The sequence below is a fragment of the Pantherophis guttatus genome, chromosome 2, assembly GCF_059756535.1.
Source record: "Pantherophis guttatus breed Tessera chromosome 2, ASM5975653v1, whole genome shotgun sequence".
Classification (NCBI taxonomy): Eukaryota; Metazoa; Chordata; class Lepidosauria; order Squamata; family Colubridae; genus Pantherophis; species Pantherophis guttatus.
In genome coordinates this window covers 104526152-104545861 of record NC_142064.1, presented here as the reverse complement: position 1 = coordinate 104545861, position 19710 = coordinate 104526152, and the positions used below count along the sequence as shown (strand labels likewise).

General features: G+C 36.2%; 1 protein-coding gene across 50 annotated transcripts in view; it reads right to left on the bottom strand.

Moving 5' to 3' along the window:
* The window catches only part of ADGRL3 (adhesion G protein-coupled receptor L3), a 624693-nt gene that overhangs the window by 154469 nt on the left and 450514 nt on the right, over window positions 1–19710 (bottom strand). For all 50 annotated transcript variants that reach the window (XR_015732755.1, XR_015732756.1, XR_015732757.1 and 47 more), the window contains one exon: window positions 6398–6607. Coding sequence is in view for 47 of the 50 variants with exons in the window: in XM_087888346.1 (XP_087744472.1) it covers window positions 6398–6607 (210 nt within the window). In the remaining 3 variants the exon portion in view is untranslated. The remainder of the gene's footprint in view (window positions 1–6397; window positions 6608–19710) is intronic.

Here is a 19710-nt window from a genome sequence, read left to right as displayed (position 1 = left end):
AGGAAGTTCTTCAGAATATGAAACAGAGGAACTATGCACTTTAGCTGACGTATTGCCAGAAAATGACTAGAAACAGCCATTTTGGACATTATGCATTCTTAAGATAGAAATTGATAAAAATATTGAAAGTCTAAGCAAGATAATAGTTGAGACACAAGGCTAAAGGCTTAAAACAAAAACTGTAATGGTTAAATATAATGATATGTTATTATCCAATTTAAGGATGATGCCATGGTAATAGAATTTCAGATAAAGAATTCTGGAATATAATCAGCAGTCTGATGTAGCTACAAAAAGGACAATTCATTTTTTTTAAAATCCTGAATCAACAATTGGTTTCCAAATCAAGATAAGTAACTGCTCCATTTTATTTTGCATTGGTACAGATATCTCCTTATGTCCAATTCTGAATACCATACAAACTGGAACAGGTTCAGAGAAGAGCAAAAAAAATGATCAGGTCCTACAGGGAGAGAATGAAGATTCTGGAAATGTTTAGCCTTGAGAAAATGAGAATGAGAAAGACTATAGTATTAGCTTTCAAATGCATGAAACAACATTACACAGGTTATCTATTGTCACCATGTGCAAGAAGACAGATTCCAAGTGAATGTTGGGAGGAAAAACACTTGGTGATGACAAAAGAAGATTGGTGAGAAAGGGGAATCAACTATCCAAAGAGGTTACGAGTCCAAAAGCTTGGAAGAATAAGTTCTGGTTCCGGTGACCTATTCAGATTGGATCCTCAAATAGGTCCCATGTTAGTGTTTGGCTTTCCAATACCACATCAGGTCAGGAACTTCTCTGGCTTCTCATACTATTATTAAATCCCAAATAAAGGGATCACAAGGAAGTTGTCCCAGAAGTCATGCTACTATCATCATTAATGAGGAATCCTGCCTTTGAGACATTTTGAGAAACTTCCCTGTCATTCAGTTTCTTGGCCCACAAATTTGGTGGGCACTTTTAAAAAGAAATTTGTATCTAATAATCTAGTAAAACTAGTAAAACTAGTAAAACTAGAACTAAATGTCTAGAATTGAGTTCAAAGTATCCCATTGACTTTTCTCACATCAGTAATTTTCCTATTTAAAATGGGAAGAGATATATATGCTGCATGTGCACTTAACAATTGTCTGAGTAATCTCTTCTGAATTGTAGCATTTGTCAAGTATAAGATAGGATATTTAATGATGAATAAGAGTTTTTAATCACTGAACTATATTTCAATATTCCTCAACTGTGCTATAAGACAGCTGTTTTCTAAATGTCATGTATATGCAAATGCTTAATGAACTAGTGCATCTATTATATTATGTATCTGAGATACATTATAGTTACTAGCTTGATGTAATATTTAGCATCCTGATTTTCTTAAGTTTTGTAGCAGCTGGAAGACACTTGTTACAAAGTCTTGGTTGCTTTTAGTAGCCTGGGCAAGTTCCTGACATTGGCACTACTTTTATTTGGCTACATATCAGATAATAATCAAAAGTACCTAGACTTTATTGTACCTAGATACTGAAGGTTCATAATTCTGTTGCAGAATTCTTAGTGGGAATTGGCATAAATGGAACTGGAATGAACTCCATGATATATCTGGAAATGTGCCCCAAATTAGAAAAATGTCATCTTTTTCTCTCAACATGCAAATGAAAACAGTAGTAGGAAGTTGTGTTGGATATGGTTGCTGCTTTTGTAAAAATGTGTAAAAACAATAAAGGCAGAATACAAGCAAGCAAGCAAGTAAACATGAGGCTGAAAGGAGCCAGCTACTTCAAAATCATATAGTTGACCTAACAGGAATCTAAGCTCTCATACCTCTGTTCATGGAAAACAAAAGAAGCCAATTAAGTGTTTTAGAAAAAAATTCGAGGGGCTGGAATGGGGATAAAATCAAAAAGTCAAAAGTTTTGTTTATCTGCCTTTATAGGGAACATACTATTATGAAGAGCAGAGTTTCGTTAAAGATTATATAGATAGGACTACATGAGTGAGAGTTTTTCATGAACATTATTCTTCTGTACACTGTAATCTTTTGCAGTGCTTTAACTTTTTTGCAGTATTTATCATTATATTTATTGTTAACATAAAATAACTGAACTGAATGAATGAATGGGGGATCCACAATTATACATTCAATCTAGCAATATAATAGGGGCAGAATCTTGTTCTTAGAGGTGTTTTTCATCCTGAATAAATTGATATAAAGACTTTAGAGTCAGATCTTTAAAGTTTCAGGAGGCATATTTAATCCAAATAAGCTCTATTTAAAAGTAATTATTTTCTATAACACATGCCTTGTTTGAAGGAGTACCATCTTGAGTAGGTTGAACCATCTGTTTTTATTATGAGATACAATATCTTCTTCTTTAGGTAAAAAAAAGGAAATACTTCTACATTTTCCTTTTTAGTTTGGGACTATGCATAGCACTTAAGTCCAGTGTATTATATCTACAGCATATGCAAGAGGTAATATAGGCCAAAATAAACTTAGTAAATAAAACAAATTGATAGTTTTCCAAACTGGATGTTAAACCACAAATAATAGGGATCATATGGAGCTGGGGATAAGGAGCTCTAACAACACACTGTGTAATAGTTATAAAATGGATGAAGGATATATTAAACTACATTGTATATTCCATCTATATAAATTTCAGGCTTCTATACTGATTTAAAGAAGAAATATTGCTCCCTTTTTGAAGCAGAGATAGACATGGCAATCTTTATGATAGAATCATAGAATTAAAGAGTTGGAAAGAACCTTCTAGGTCAGGGCTGTCAAACTCCCGGCCCACAGGCCGGATGGGTCACACACTGGCTACGCCCATGCCCGGTTTAGCAAAGGGGAAAAAAGTCATGATACATCATGTGATGATGCCATGACGACGCGAGTTTGACACCCCTGTTCTAGGTCATCTCATTTAATGTCCTCCTTGTAACAGGAAATACAGCATTACAGTCCTGCCACCAAATGGCTACTTTTGCATGAAGAGCTCTAGTAAAGCAAAACTCATTTTTTCATGTCATTGGCTTAATGGTTCAACTTTGTTCCCTATTAAAGATTTGTCCAAACATTGAACTGAATCTTATTCTTCTGTAACCTAAAACTTAAAGATTTTAAGCCCTGTTCTCCTCCGTCAGAAGAGGAGAGATTGAGAAGGAAAGAGCAGCACTCCAAACTGTTCTTGTCCTCCACAGGCTTCCTGCTTTGAGGAATTAAGACTCAAATTAGCAGCAGCTTCTCTACAGATTGAGAATGTTATGTCCTTAGATACAAAGGAACATAACCTGGAGCAGCAGTTCTGTGATCCGCAGTGAAGAACTGGAAAAAAAAAATCACTGATCTGTTTCTTTTAAATTTTGTGAATTCATTTAATTATGATAAATTGATATAAATACAGGTGTACATTTATTATTATTTTATTTATTGTTTAATATTGTTGAATTTATGTGAATAACTCAGGTTTTGGAACAATGCTCTGTTGTTGTTTATGCCCACTTGTTAAAGAATGATCCAAAACATATTATATAACTTAAAAAAATTCTCTAAATATAAATCACAAGAATAACCTTGTGGTATGGAGGCCTGTAAGTCTTATCAGCAGATAAATAGATCATATTCTGCCAATTTTGACATACATTTTTCAGATGAACAGGACTATTGTGGTGGAATATAGTACAGTTTTATTTATTTTTATGTATTTATTAAATTTATTTGCCACCTGATGGTTCAGATGACTCTGAGTTACAGGAAAGAGGAGGTCTTCCCCAGGGAGCAAAGTGGAGCTCAGCCACTTTAGCATGCAGGAAGAGAGAGTCAGGGCAGATCCTCTCTAACCTTTTATAGAGTATAATCGAATAGTTATGCGGATTTGTGATTCAGTCTGACAAGATTCCTGTCTACAGGTATAAAGAAACTGCTGTGAAGTAACTTTTTATGTTGTTCTTGGTTCCTTCCTCCTAACAATTATCCAACAATATTCTATACAATTATGCAGTGAAAAAAAGTGGTTGCAGAATGCTTTTCAGAAAGTTCTGATATTGCTAAAGATGAAGCAAACAAAAATATTTCCAAATGCAAAAGAAGGTGAAATAAATCTTATATGATAAATTGAAGCAGCTGAAGAAAGCAAGCAAAAGACACCAGATGCAGGCGGAAACCTCCCCAGGTAAAAGCTGAAAACCAGAGAAGTTATATTGAAAAAAGCAATGCAAAGAAACTAAGGATAACAATTGAATGGAAAAGATATCTGAGAAAAATTACAGAAATCAAGAACCTTTATGTTAAGATGGGCACAATTAGAACAAAAAAGGTAAAGATCTTTTGAATAAAGTAGACATAAAGAAGAAATCGTGAAATATATGGAAGTATACAAAATAGATCCAGAAATTGTTCAAATATGAAGATTTGACCACCACACTAAACCCAGATATTCAGAAGCCAGGTATTAAAAAGCAGAACAAAAACACTGTTAACAACAAAAGTGCAGAAATTGATGAAATATCAACAGAACCTTTTAAATATTTTGCATGATAATGTAGTTGGGAGAGCTGTTTGGAGTTTAGAAAAGTGGAAAAAATCAGTACATATTCCAATACCAATAAAAAGGCAGCAGTAAAGAATGTTCAAACTATTAAATAAATAAATACATTTATCTTTTACAGTACCAAGATAGTCTTTAGTATTTTGCAATCCACACTGGAACAATACATAGATTGTGCAAGTTGATTCAGAAGAGGCAGAGATACTTGAATGCATATTATTTCCATTTGACAGATAATGAAAAAAGCAAGAGAGTTCAAGAAGACTTCTTCTTCTTTTTTGCTCTATAGATTGTATTAAGGCTTCTGACTATACAGACACCCAAAAATTGTGGATAGTCCTTAAAAATGTAGGCATTTTTGGTCACTCATTTGCTTATTGAAAAATGTACATAAGGACCAGGAAGCAATAATTAGAACAGATTATAAAGCAACTGAATGAACAACCTAATGGTGACCTAATGGTGAAGACACTTACCACCCACTCAGAAGGTTGAGAGTTCATTCCTAGGTAGCAGCAGATGTTTCTCTGCTAAGCGCAAAGAAAAAATATCTGCTGCAAATGCCACATAGGCATCAGGAAGGACATTTGGCCAGTAAACACTCAGCTCCATCCAGTCTCCCCGACTCTCCCCCGAATTAAGGGACTACAGGGTCATAAAAATTGAGTTTTTTTTAATGAAGCAACTGAATAATGCATATTGGAAAAAGTTTGCCTATAGTATGCATTGTCACCTTATTTATTTAACTTAAATGCACCATATAACATAATAAATGTTGGACAGGAAGAAATATAAATTCAAATAAAAATTGCTGGGAAAAACCTCAAAAAGTTCAGAGATGCTAATGATATTATTTGGATGAAAACAGGGAAGAGTTGAGGGATTTCTTGTTGATTCTGCTGCTCAGTATTAAAATGAAAAAAAAATGTTCTGAAGAGGCAATTCCAACAACATTCAAATAGGTGAAAGAAAAATTTGCTGGTTGGTTCTTCTGATTTAGAGCTTTAATTTAGATGCTCAAGTTGACCTAAATGGCTCTCTCTTTTCCTATTCTTTCTCGAAAGCAACAATTGTATCAGATGCTAATCTCTTCCATTTCTAGTCACAAACCTTAACCAATGAATGGATCCTATCTTCCCGGACACAAAATGTTGATAACTATAGACATGAAAAGATACATCTGATACTTCAGAGGAGGACTATTAAATATAGTTAAATATTTTAGCCACATAATCCAAGGGTAGTGGTCATTGGGGAAGGCATTGATGCTTGGAAAAATCAAAGGCAATCATAGAAGAGGTTGACAGAAAATAAAGAGGTTAGATTATTTCATTAATGAAATAAGCATTGGCTTATTAAAAACTCAATTTTGATAGACAGTCCTGGCAAAAGAATACCCACTGGGTCATGAAGAGATGAATAAAATTAAATGACTGAACAAAATCAAAACTTTTAATATAAAACCAACCTAAGCTTTCTGTATTTATGAAAATGCCAGTCAGCCAGAAAATAGATCATATAGAAAAGGTATAGCTGAAAAAAACCCTTCAAATTGCTGAGGGCTACAGTAACTGTTATCTCCAATTCCACCCCTCATGATGTTTAAAATCCAGTATGAAAATGAAATTTTATGAGCTTGAAAGCTTTCTCATGGTTTTGGAACATTTTATTTGAAAATGTATGTGAAAATGGCTGCCCCCTCAATTCAATTCCAATTAGAATTCTAATTACTAACTAATTCTAATTAGCTAGTTATAATTTTAATGGAAAATAGGCCAATGGTGTAATATTACTAAACCAGAGATAAGGAAAAAGATAAAATTCAGCTTTTCTCACTGATTACTTACTGGTTGATCTGCCCTATTGATTCCAATAAGGAAGAGAAGTTCTGCCACAAACAAGCTGATGCACAAGTTCTTATGGATAGTGTTTCTGTCACTTTGGAGTCCGCGGAAGAAGCAGAAAGTAAAAATGCAGATCAGGAGGCAGACAAGGGACAGAAGAATGCCGACCCAAGTGATGACATCCAGGATCAGATCATGGACTGCATCTCCATGCTGCAAATAATTAAAAAAAAATATTCATCAATTATATATTGACTCTCAAAATCTAAGAAAGCTCAGTCTAATTGAGACACTTTGACAGACTCCATCTTTCTTTCACAAATGTATAGTGTGCATATTAACATAATTGCAGATTATGTTAATTGTTTGCCCGCGTTTCCACCTCATTTGTTTTGTTTAAAAATTAGTATCCTGAAGAGCATCATCTGAGTTTTGAACTCAGCTATACAAAGACAATGAACATAAATTTTTATTTTATTTTATTTTATTTTTTTATTGTTTAAATTTATATACCACCCTTCTCCCGAAGGACTCAGGGTGGTGAACAGCCAAAGATAAAAATACATAGAATACAAAATTTAAAAATAGTTTAAAACAAATTAAATAGTATTGGCCCACGACAATTAAAACACCCCCAATTTAAAATCAAATTAAGAACTAAATTACTCAATTAAAAGAGTTAGGCCAGCCTGGCTTGTTGGAATAGAAAGGTCTCGAGGGCGCAGCAGAAGGTGCGTAGATCTGCGTAATGTGCGTAAATGACACATATTATAGATTAATAGCATTAATTTAGTAATATAGATCAATCTAAGCTGCAGCTTGAGATTTAAAGCGAGGTTCTTTGCTTTGGCAAATTTTTAAATAAAAAAAGCTGCTTCAAAAACAAAGCAACCATGTTGCTTCACATCAGACTGTTTTGAACTCTCCTTAGACTTCACCTACATTGCTTGCACTATGGGAGAAAACAAAAGGAAGCCTTTTTTGGAAAGTAGTGCAGGAGAAGTCTGAGAGGAATTTTTGCTGAAAGTTTCTGAGGGTGCAACACCTTCGGTATGTTCTGAGCGTCTGCTAGATGGACAACTTTGGTCTGTGAGATCCTGAAGTTATCTGGCCTGGAATACTTTCAGCCAGGGCTGCAGGGGAATGCTGAGAGGGTCCTTCTCCCACTGAATCTGGTCTGAAGTACCTAACATTATCTGAGTTATTTCAAAGAAGTAAAGCAGGTTACATCTTCATTTTAGTAAAGAAAACTGCATAATCTCCAAGGCAAGAATTGTTTAAATGAAATGAATCTAAATCACTTTGCACAGGCCAATTATAGATCAATATGATATTGGCCCTTAATTAGTTTTGCTTCATGGATCTCTATGAGGTTTCTGATTATTCACTGATTATTTTAATAAATCATATTTTTTAATTCTCTGCCTGCAATATTGATGGATCCCGCTGAGATTCTGCCTGAATTGGGGTAGGTTATAAATATAGTTAAATAAATGAATAAATGAAATAAAATATTTAGAGAGAATAATGATTGCATTTTTCATCCTTTCATATTGGCAATGTTTTAAAAGTATGGTGGTTCATTTCAAGAAGACAAAAGCCATCAATAATAAACATCAAAATGAATTCCCACTTTTAAAACTATTATAGTATAGATTAAATACTATAATAGTATATATAGGAATGATTTAACTATTATAGTATTAGAATATTAAGAAGGCAAAACTAGAAATTCTCAAAATGTAAATTTTAACATAATTATTTGATATTTTGCATTTGATTTCCACCTGACTGTTTACATTATTTTCCTCTGTAGTTACGTGTACTGCAAATCAAGGTTATGCATCTAATGAAGTTTCCAAGGATGGAAGGAAAACTTATTCACCTTTCTCTTTGCTTTAAAAAACTATTTATCTCAAAAGAATCTATACTTCAGGTTTCCTGTAATAGAAATACATTACATGTTGAAATAGAAATCTGTATCTTGATAGTCTAACTTTATATATTAGTAAGACAATACAGCAGCCATATGTAGATTGAGTAAGCTTCCCCTCAGCATGAAATCCCTCCATAAGTTTGAATTGAAACAGATGTTGAATGAGTTCAATTAAATTAACTACAATGTTTTCCTTCTCTAGTATTCAAAGCAGCCACTTGCCTATCTGCAGGCATAGATACATTTTCATTCCAGCCATAATTTGGTGTTCATGTCTTTGAAATATCATTAGAACTTGATTCAGCTTAATAAAATGTGTTTTTCTTCTTAATACGCATAACTTGCTCACATTCCATAGTATATAATAGGACTGCATGAGGAATTTGTTTAGAAGGGCCCTTCCCAGAGATGCTGGCACAATTATTTTATTGTTCATCTTAGATAGAACAGTTGATTTAATTGTCAGCTCAATGGCAAGCCAGAGTGAATAATATCTTTGTTTGTTTTTTTTTGTCTTTAGTTCATATACCTTCTGGATTTAACAGAGAAGCCTTGTTTTGTATTCCAACTGAATCTGTCTCTATCAATTAACTGGCTGCATCAACATTTTGAGGGATTCAGCAGTGGTAGAGACCAAAGATAGTGAACACTTTAGCTCCTTCAATTTAGAGATAATCACTATTTATTCTTTCTGCAGGAGAGCTTTATAGAAATTAATTCATCTTTCTTTCTCTGTCTCATTTGTCATCTGTTTCTTTGTGTAATGAAAGTTTGATTATTAAAATTGCCCTTGAAGAGGTTGGGAAATATAGGAGTAGCACTTTTTAATCATGGTAATACATCTGTAATACAATCAATCCAGTAGCACCTAAACTATCAGTGCCATCTCACTGGCACAAGGGGGCAGATACAATCTGAGTATAGCATACATCAAAGGCAGGCAGAGGGGTAGGAAGCAATGGAAGCACATGAAAACATGCATGTGCTACTCTGACTTGTGAGACTGATAAGTAATCTTGTGGCAAAATCTCTCCTCATAGTCATCAGCCTTAGATTTGTTAGACATCCTACCCATGTACGAGGTCAACATCCATATATGTATAGATCAAGCACTTCCTTAGTCTTAGGAAATCCTGATAGCATCACTGATTCTAGGACATATCCATAAGGGATCTTTGGCCCCAAACAGACAATTATTCTACAAGCCGAACAGCAAACCTATGGGATAAGAGTCACCATCAGAGGGTTTATATCCTTTCCTAATATTTCAACTAGCATGTACTTACACACTTAGATAATACAATTCTTGAAAGATGCCATTTCATCAGTATTGAATGAAATGGCACCTGTATTCCTTCTTGTTGTACACCAAGAACAAAGAATCTTGGACAATGCAAAGTTAATTTTAAAGAAAAAAAAAAGAAATTTAAAAAAGAATATGACTTGAGATAATTTAATATATAAACCATATAAAGTAGATTTATACCAAGGAGAATTTTGCAAATTATATAAACACAAAACATGAACCTCATTTCTGGCAGACAGCAAATTTATAATACTAATACACCTTTTCAGATAACCACTTTTGATTGAAAGCTGGATTTTAATACATAACTAGAAAATGGATGGAAATATCACAGTGATCAAGTATTATAGTGGAAATGATGTCCAGACGCCCACAAAGAGAATCAATGAACTCAAAACAGCAGAAATACTCCTCCAGCAGACAATTGCTTCACCACACACACAATATACTAGGTAATATCACAACTACCATTCATTCACTCCATTAGCATAAGCAGCAATTATCCTATTATAATTATTTTTGCTAGTAAAACAGCTCTGTCAGTGTAATGTTATTGGTTCGATTTCAATTTATATGCCGCTCTTCTCCAGAGACTCAGGGCAGCTTACAATGCGTTAAGCAATAGCCTTCCTACTTTTGTATATACCTGCTTAGTAGGGCTTTCGGCCCTCCCTAAGCGGTGTTCTTTTTAATACAAAGTCAGCTTATTGCCGCCACAATCCGGGTCCTCATTTTACCTACCTCGGAAGGATGGAAGGCTGAGTCAACCTTGAGCCTGGTGAAATTTGAACTCGCAGTAATTGCAGACAGCTGGCAGCTAAGTGCTACTTAACAGCACTTTAGTCCACTGCACCACCAAGGCTCTTCTAAATGTTCTGCTTTGTAACTGAGGTATTGCTCAAGTATGGGTCATAAATGTAATAGTGTCTTCCATTGGCATAGGATGGCTTCCACCAAATCCTAAGGTGAAATCCTTCTGGTGAATTTTGAGTATACCTTGCCTTATTCCCTTGAACATTTTAAAGTCAATATTAAAGTCATTTAATTGAATATTAAGATTCAATATGTTAAACATATCTTCCAGGCAAACAATCTGTACAAAAATATCCAGAATCAGCATTAGACTGAAATGTAGTCTTTCCTATGGAATCCAAGTTTTAGCTGTTAATCATGTAACACAAAAAATCTGGTGGCACCTTTTATAAGCCATTTTATTGAAAGTCGCAAACTTTTGGGAGCTACACCTCTGAGCTCATGAAAGCTTATGGTTTTCAGACTAATGCATTCTATTAGATTCCTTATGATTTTTTGTTACTATAGATTACCATGGTTCTTCTCCTACAAATTCTATTAATCATAAAAGAAAATGAAAATGAATGTTTTGAATAGCATAGTGATAGATCAAATGGGAGAGGAAATAAAAAAGGAAGAAACAAAGGAAGGAAAGAAGGAAACGGTTTTTTAAAAATGTAACTTATATCCCCCCCCCTTTTTTCTTATTAGTCACATCACACATCAGGTCATGATATCACTCACCCAGTGTGTTGGAGTCCTCTAGATTCTCTTCAAACTTTAATCTCAGTTCATTTCCTGACACCTTTCTTAAATTAACAATTATATCCCTGATATTGATTTCTACAATAGTTGCTCCAAATGAATTCATTCCAAATGGCTGTGGCTAAGAAGTAACTAAGAGAGGTTAAATGGGAGGGCTCTAGAAAAAAATCCCCTTAAACTGATACTATGTACTAGATTAATAGGAGAGGTTGAGAAAGGAGTAAGAATAAATGATCACAACGCAGATGGTTGGGCTTGATTACCAAATGTTTCATTCAATGTTATAACTATGAAATAAGCAAAACCTCTTACTGGAAGATGTAACTTGCAATGTTTATGGCAAGTTTACATTCCTAATTTGGTATATATTTAGAACAACTATAAATCTATAACATTGCTTCAAGGAAAGGTTTGTTCAATTGCCTATAATTAATTTAATCTGCCCTTAGTGTCATGCTCCTGACTCAAGAATCGTCTTCAGATAAGTAACACCAAGAAGAGACATTTCAAGAGCTGGAAGCAGTAGTTTCAGTAGTAGTTTCTCATACCAACAATGACATTATCTATGTCATAATTATCTATGCTTCAGATCCATCCACATAAATCTCTGAAGAACATATTAACATATTAACAGAGTTGGAAGGGACCTTGTAGGTCTTCTAGTCCAACCCCCCCCCCCCGGCAAAAGCAGGAGACCCTACACCATTTCTGACAAATGGCAGTCCAGTCCCTTCTTGAAATCTTTCAGTGATGAAGCTCCCACAACTTCTGAAGGCAAGCTGTTCCATAGATTGATTGCTCTCACTGCCAGAAAATTTCCCCTTATTTCTAGGTTGAATCTGTCTTGATCAGTTTCCATCCATTATTCCTTGTCTGGCCTTCAGGTGTTTTGGAAAATAGTTTGACTCCCTCCTCTCTGTGCAGCCCCTCAAATATTGGAACACTGCTATCATGTCTCTCCTGGTTCTTTTCTTCATTAGACTAGCTATGCTGAGTACTTGCAACCGTTTACTGTATGTTTTAGTCTCCAGTCCCCCAATCATCTTGGTTGCTCTTCTCTGCACTTTTTCTAGAGTCTCAACATCTTTTTATAGTGTGGTGACCACAGCTGGATGCAGTATTCTAGGTATGGTCTTACTAAGGCTTTATAGGGTGGTATTAGTACCTCACTTGATCTTGATTGTATCCCTCTGTTAATGCAATTTAGTATTGCATTGGCTTTTTTGGCTGCCACTGCATACTGTCAACTCCTTTAGGACTCTGGGATGTAATCAGTGGTGTGATTCAAGTAATTTAACAACCGGTTCTCTGTCCTAATGATTTCTTCCAACAACCACTTTGCCAAACTGCTCAGAAAGTTAACAACTGGTTCTCCCGAAGTGGTGCGAACTGGCTGAATCTCACCACTGGATGTAATACATCAGGTCCTGGTGATTTGTATTCATCAAGATCAAACAGGTGTTCTCTTACCAGTTTTTGGCTTATTTTAACTTTTATTTCTAGTCTGTCTTTTACAGTTGTGTTTTTGATAGGTTGGGCTATAGTTTATTTTTGTGTGAAGACCGATGGAAAGTATGAGTTAAGTAGCTCTGCTTTTTCTGCTACCTGTTACTTCCTTGCTGTCTTCTCTCTTTAGTGAACCGTTTCCTTGATTTTTTTCTTGTTATTTATATGTTGGAAGAAACTTTTTTTATTGACCTTTGTTTCAAGTCTTTGTTCATTCTGAGCCTTTGCTTTCCTGATTTTGTCTTTGCAGATTCTGGCTATCTGTTGATATTCTGCCTTAGTTATGTGTTCCTCTTTCCATTTTTTGGTACTTGTCCTTTTTGTCTTTCAATTTGTCAGAGATCTTAGTGCAGCCATGCTGGTTTCGTCTTGGATTTCTTGTTTTTCTTTTACAGTGTTATTGTGCTGGACTGGGCTTTTATGATCATATTTTTCAAACTTTCCCAAGCTTCTTGAGTTGTTTTCCCCTTTAGGATTTTCATCCAAGGAATCTTTCCCAAGTTCTCTCTGAGTTTGTTAAAATCAGCTCTTTTAAAATCTAAGACTCTGTTATCATTATGTTCTATTGCTTCTGTTTGCATTATGTTGAATTCTAGTATGACATGATCACTCTCACCCAAGGTTCCTGCAACTTCAACCCCCTCTATCATTTCATCTCTTTTGGTAAGAATTAAATCCAATATAGCTGACCCTTTAGTTCCCTCTACTTTTTGGATGACAAAGTTGTAAGCTAGGCTTATAAGGAACCTGTTCAATCTCCCACTTCATGCAGAGTCTGTTTCCCAGTTGATGTCAGAGTAGTTAAAGTCCCCCATTACTACTGTGGTACGTTTCCTACAGTTAATATTAGTTAACTGGTTAGCAAAAAGTTATTTAGCAAAAACATCTCTGTTTGTGAGAATTAGATCCAGGATAGCTGTCCCTCTAGTTCAGTGATGGTGAACCTTTAGACACTGATTGCCCAAAGTGCGCGTGCGCACTCAAAGGTGGGGGTGCATGCACATGTGCACTCTTTGCATGTGTGCACATCCCATCCATTCCCCTGCCCCACCCACACTGCAAGGTGTGGGCGCATGTGCGCACCCCCACACCTGTGTATTGTGCATGCGGGGCAGAGACCGGAAGACCAGCTGGCTGGTGGGAGGCATGTGCGCATGCAGGGTAGAGACCCGAAACAGAGCTGGGGTGACAGCATGAGTGCCCACAGAGAGGGCTCTGTGTGCCACCTCTGGCACGTGTACCATAGGTTCACCATCACTGCTCTAGTTCCTTCCTCTACCTTTTGGACAACAAAGTTGTCAGCTAGGTTGGTCAGGAACCTATTTGATTTCTCAGTTGGTGCAGAATTAGTCTTCCAATCCCTTGCCAAAAGCCCATGCAGGAATGGTCCAGTGCAGACCATGGTCCAGGAATCCATAGTTTTTTTGGCGACACTAGTGGTTTACTTCTAGAATCCTTTGTTCTCTTACCAGGTGTTGACCTTTCATTGGCAGTACAGATGAAAAAACTACTTGTACACCTAACTCCTTAACTTTCTTGCCTAGCTGCTCGTAATATTGTGGCAGCCCTTCAAATACTCAAATACTGCTATCATGTCACCACTAATTCTTCTTTTCTTTAAACTAGTGAAACCTAAATCCTGCCACTGTTCTACATATGTTTTAGTCTTCAGGCCTTTGATCGTCTTAGTTGCTCTTCTCTGAACTTTTTGCAAAGTCTCAACATCTTTTTTGTAGTATGGTGACCAAAATTGATTGCAGTATTCCAGATGTGGTCTTACTAGGGTTTTATAAAGCGGTACTAATACTTCACATGATCTTGGACTTCCGGTTGGTGACTTGCAGCGACAGGGTGTGGAGTGAGAGCTCGCTGCTCCTCAACACCTTTAAACATCGCGTTTTGGGGATCCCCTTGGGGGACGCGGGACCCGGAGAGCCCTGCGGGCAAAAGAGGAAGCCAGGCAAGCGGGAAGTGGGTGCGATCACCTCTCGCTGGACCAGGCGGCTCTGCCTAGCCAACGCGGTGAGCCGGCCATTGATGGCAGGCACGAAGCAGCAATAGCCAACAAAGACGGGAAGCTAAGAAGAAGATCGGAGGTGCGGTGACAGATTTAAGCCTATTCCCTATACCTACGATCGTGCGGCAGAGAGGGGATCGGTGGTGTCGGGAGAGGAGTGCTCAGAGCGGCGAGAGGCAGAGACGGAGAGGGTGGAGCAGCTTGTACTCCCGGCGATCCGACAAGCCGAAGAGCAGACGAGAAAACGGGGAGAGCGGATTGCGTTTGTAAGGAGCTTTGGAGAGTGCGGTGCAGTGAGAGAGTAAAAGAAAAAGGAAAGACTATTGGTGTGGCTGGCTTTTGGTATTGGGATTGAGTGGAAGAAAGCAGAAGAAATAGGCTTTCAGCAAACAGGAAGTGCTTCCATTGAATCGGAAGAGTGGAACAGCAGAGGTTGAACAAGAAGACGCTCTGGCAGAGACTATTACCATCGAGTTTGGTTGGAGCCCAGCAAAGTGGGAAATTGAAGATCTCCTATTTGTATTCTAAAATTCCGTAAATACTATAAATACTATAAAACAATATACTTATACCCATATATTTATATGTCTATATCCTTCCTATCCTTCTCTTGAGTATCTGTGATATTAATAAGTGAACTCTGTTTTTCTCTCTAACTTTATAATGTTATAATTAATATTAATTAGACCTCTTAAGCCATTTTATAGATATATACAAAAAAAAAAAAAGGTTGATTATATATGAGAATTTAGATCTCTATAATTATTACTAGTTAAGGGGGGGAAAAAGGGTTGGATTTGTATCTTACTAATTAAATTATTATATAGGATTTTATATTTATTTATATTTATTGTAATTTATTTATACCTATTTATACTTATTTTTATTATTATTATTATTATTATTATTATTTATTAGATTTCTATACCGCCCTACTCCCGAAGGACTCAGGGCGGTGCACAGCCAAACAATAAAAACACATATTTATATCTATTATATCTATTTATATCCAACCTTTATTAAGATCTGAACTTAGAATTTATTAGTTCATTAACTTATTGTGGTCAACTTATATAATTTAGAATATCTATCTGTATTTATTTATATCAATACTACCTATCAGGAACTGAAAATAGAATTTATTAACTTAAAATAATTACTTGTATTGCTAGCCTTTAACAATTTATATATATTATTTACTCTTTTCTAAGATTGAATTTAGATTTTACTAAGTGATTAATTGATTTGTATCGATATTTTGTTTACCTATTTGGAAGAGAACTATATAATTGTATAATTAGTGATTGTTAATTGCTGGAAACTTTATAGTAGCCCACTACAGTACTTTGGAAATTTAGAACCTAGTATTAATTGGAACTTACTGAGAGTGCAGAGAGGACCAATAAAGGAGCGAAATAAAGGTCTAAGAAAGCTCCTCAGAGAAAACGTGGCAAGTGCCACTGGATGAGAATTTGGAGAAAGATAGAGGAGATAATAAGAGACCAAAAATTGGTTCTGAAAGAAATGGCAAGTCTGACCTCCACAATTGCAAAAACTGCTAAAAAAGCGACATCTATACCTACCTTGGCGATGTCTTCCCCAGCCACCCAGAAATCAGTAGAAGGTCTCCAGAAACTAGACAAACCCCCTATAACTCCTACACTACAAACGGTACAAGCATCCCTTCAGTCAATCCAAGAAACAATGCTTGCGATGCAAGAAAAACTTTTGAATAGTCACTCCGAATTAAAATCAGACATCCATGCTCTTGATTTTAAAATGAATGAGATTCAAACTGCTATTGCTAGTAATGAAAATAGAATTTTAAAAGCAGAACAAAGAATTGAAAAAAACGAGAAAAAACTGGACACAGTAGACCAAACTTTGTCGGCACAAAACAAAGAAATGGAAGACGCGCTGATCCAACTTGAGATGGACAAGGCCTCGTTTTTCTTGCGTTTCCAGAACATCCTGGAAGATAAAGATGAGGATTTAGGTGATAAGATAGCGGAGTTGATTGCAGAAACTCTGCAGCAAGACAAGCAGGAAATAATTCGTGAGATCGATGAGGTGTACAGAGTCCAGACAAATTACGTAAGAAGAAACAGACTCCCCAGAGAGGTCCATGTGCGCTTTGCTAGAAAAAAAGTTAGGGATATTCTGTATAATATAGCGCGGGAGGAAAAAATTACCTACGGGGGAAAAGAAATTAATATTTTGAAACAAATTCCGAGAAGAGTGAGGGAAAGGAGGAGAAACTATAGGTTTTTGACAAATCATCTAAACAGGAGAAATATAATTTTTAGGTGGCTTTTGCCGGAAGGACTGCAAATTTCCTGGCAAGGGAGGAAAATAAGAATTGATTGTCTAAGTGATGCTCAAGACTTTTTAGAACAACTAAGGGGAGGAGAGGAGGAACAAACCAGTAAGGAGGATAATGAGATAGCAAATACGGAAGAAGAGATATCCCAAGAGCAAATTACTAGGGAAGACATAGAAGAGGAGAAGAAAAAGGAGGATACTGAGGAAAGAGGGAAAAAATCAAGGCCAGTGAGAGCAGTAACTTTAAAAGGTAAATAAGAACAAGAGTCTAGAAACTAATTTCAGGAATGAACCGATCAAAATGAATATTTTACCGAAATTTCTATTTCTATTTCAAAATATACCGATATCACTAGATAAAAAAAATTTTTCGGATCTGAATAAACATATCAGGAATTTTTTGTGGGAGGGTAAGAAATCGAGGATTTCTCTCAAGACACTTCAAGGGAAAAGAAATTTGGGAGGGTTCGGGCTCCCTGACTGGGAATCATATCAAAAGGCGGCAAAAATAATTTGGATAAAGGAGTGGATCAAATTACAAGAAGGTAGAATCTTGACACTAGAAGGACACAATCTCCTTGAAGGATGGCACGCTTATCTCTGGGACATAAAGGATAGGAAGAAAACTCATTTCTATAAACATAAAATTAGAGAGACATTGATCCGTACGTGGCTGGAAATTAGACAGAAGATATATACCAAGGTTCCTAGCTGGTTGTCGATTATGGATGCTCTAGTGGCCCCAAATAGAAGAGAGAACTATAAAATGGGCACATATAAGGATATCTTGGATGAAGAAGGGAAGCTCAAGCCCTTGGAAGTGCTGAGGGACCAGGGGTTTATTCTGGATTGGTGGAAATATCTTCAGATTAAGTCTAGATTTCAAGAAGATAGAGATAAACGTGGTATTGAAATGAAATATGGATATTTTGACAAAATTATTTGGGGACCAGATAAGAAAATGCTATCGAAAATCTATAACTTTATATTAGATGAGGATAGAGCTGAGAAGATAGCTAAAAATCAGCTAAGCATTTGGGAGAAAAATTTAGGATATGGCCTTAATTTCAATGACTGGGAGATAGCTTGGAACAGAAATCTCAAAATAACGAAATCGGTAACATTCAGGGAAAATCACTACAAAATGCTGCATAGGTGGTACCTAGCCCCGGACAGGCTGGCCAAAATATTTCCAAATTCTTCTGCTTTATGTTGGAAATGTGGAAAGACGGTCGGCACCTTTTACCATCTGTGGTGGACTTGCCCTGAGACCAAAAAGTTTTGGTTAAAGATCCGACTCTGGCTCTCGGAAATAATGGGACAAGAGATAGCCCTGGCCCCGGAATCCTTCCTCCTAGGTATGATTGAAGATGGTCTCGACAACAATAAAACCCAATTGGCAATTCAAATTATTACTGCGGCTAGATTAGCCTTTGCGAAACTCTGGAAATCCAACTCTACCCCCTCTGAAGAAGCATTAATAAATAAAATTCTAGAGTGCGCAGAGATGGCTAAATTGACGAGCGAGCTAAAAAATGAAGAGAACTTCAAGTACTATGAAATATGGGGAATTTGGTATAACTGGTTAAAGAATAGGATAAAAATATGATAATAGGCTACGATTTGTTAGACACCCGAAATGGACTTAATTGTATAGAAATGTAGAGAATTGTATAGAACTGTATATTGTATAGCTATGGATGAAATTCACTTAATGTTTGATCTATGAAATGTGTAAACATTGCACCTCGGATCAAGATTGTGATTGTACATTGTCTTTTTAAAAAATTGGAAAATTCAATAAAGTATTTTAAAAAAAAAAATACTTCACATGATCTTGATTCCATGCCTCTGTTTATACAATCCAGGATTATATTAGCTTTTTTGCTGCTGCTGCCCACTGTGAGCTCATATTCAAGTGATCATCCACTAGGACTCCAGGGTCCTTCTTTCAGTTACTGTTTTTGAGCCAGGTCTTGCCCAATCTGTATTTATACATTTGATTTTTACTGCCTAAATGTAAAACTTTGCTTTTCTCCACACTAAAATTCATTTTGTTGGATAGGGCCCATTGTTCAAATTTGTCAAGATCTTTTTTTGACAAATTTGAGCTTGTCTTCAAGGGTGTTGGCTGTTCCTGCCAGTTTAGTGTCATCTGCAAATTTGATGAGTTTTATTCCCTCATCTAAGTCATTTAGTTTCCTGGGTCTGGTTTTCCCCTTTCTTGAAGATGGGAACCATATCAGCCCTTTTCCAATACTCGAGTACTTCCCTGGTGCTCCAGGATTTTTGAAAGATATGTTACAATGGTTCTGAGATAATATCTGCCACTCCTTCAAAACTTTGAGATGTAATCTGTCAGTTCCCAGTGATTTATATTAATCAAGGTCAGATAGGTGTTCTCTTACTGTTTTACAGTGAGCAAGACAATGGCATGATCATAGTAGTAGAGGTCATATCATCTGCTGCATAAGAATAAATCCATGGCAGGAAGAGAGACTAAGTACATGGTTATCTAAGAGCTTAAGAAAATGAATGAAATATCATTCTAAAGATGGATAAGTGAAAATTTTGGTGTGCATCAGGAATGGGAATGACAAGATAACTAGCATCTAAGACTGTGACGGCAAAAATATGGTACATGTGCCAGAGGTGGCACGCAGAGTCCTCTC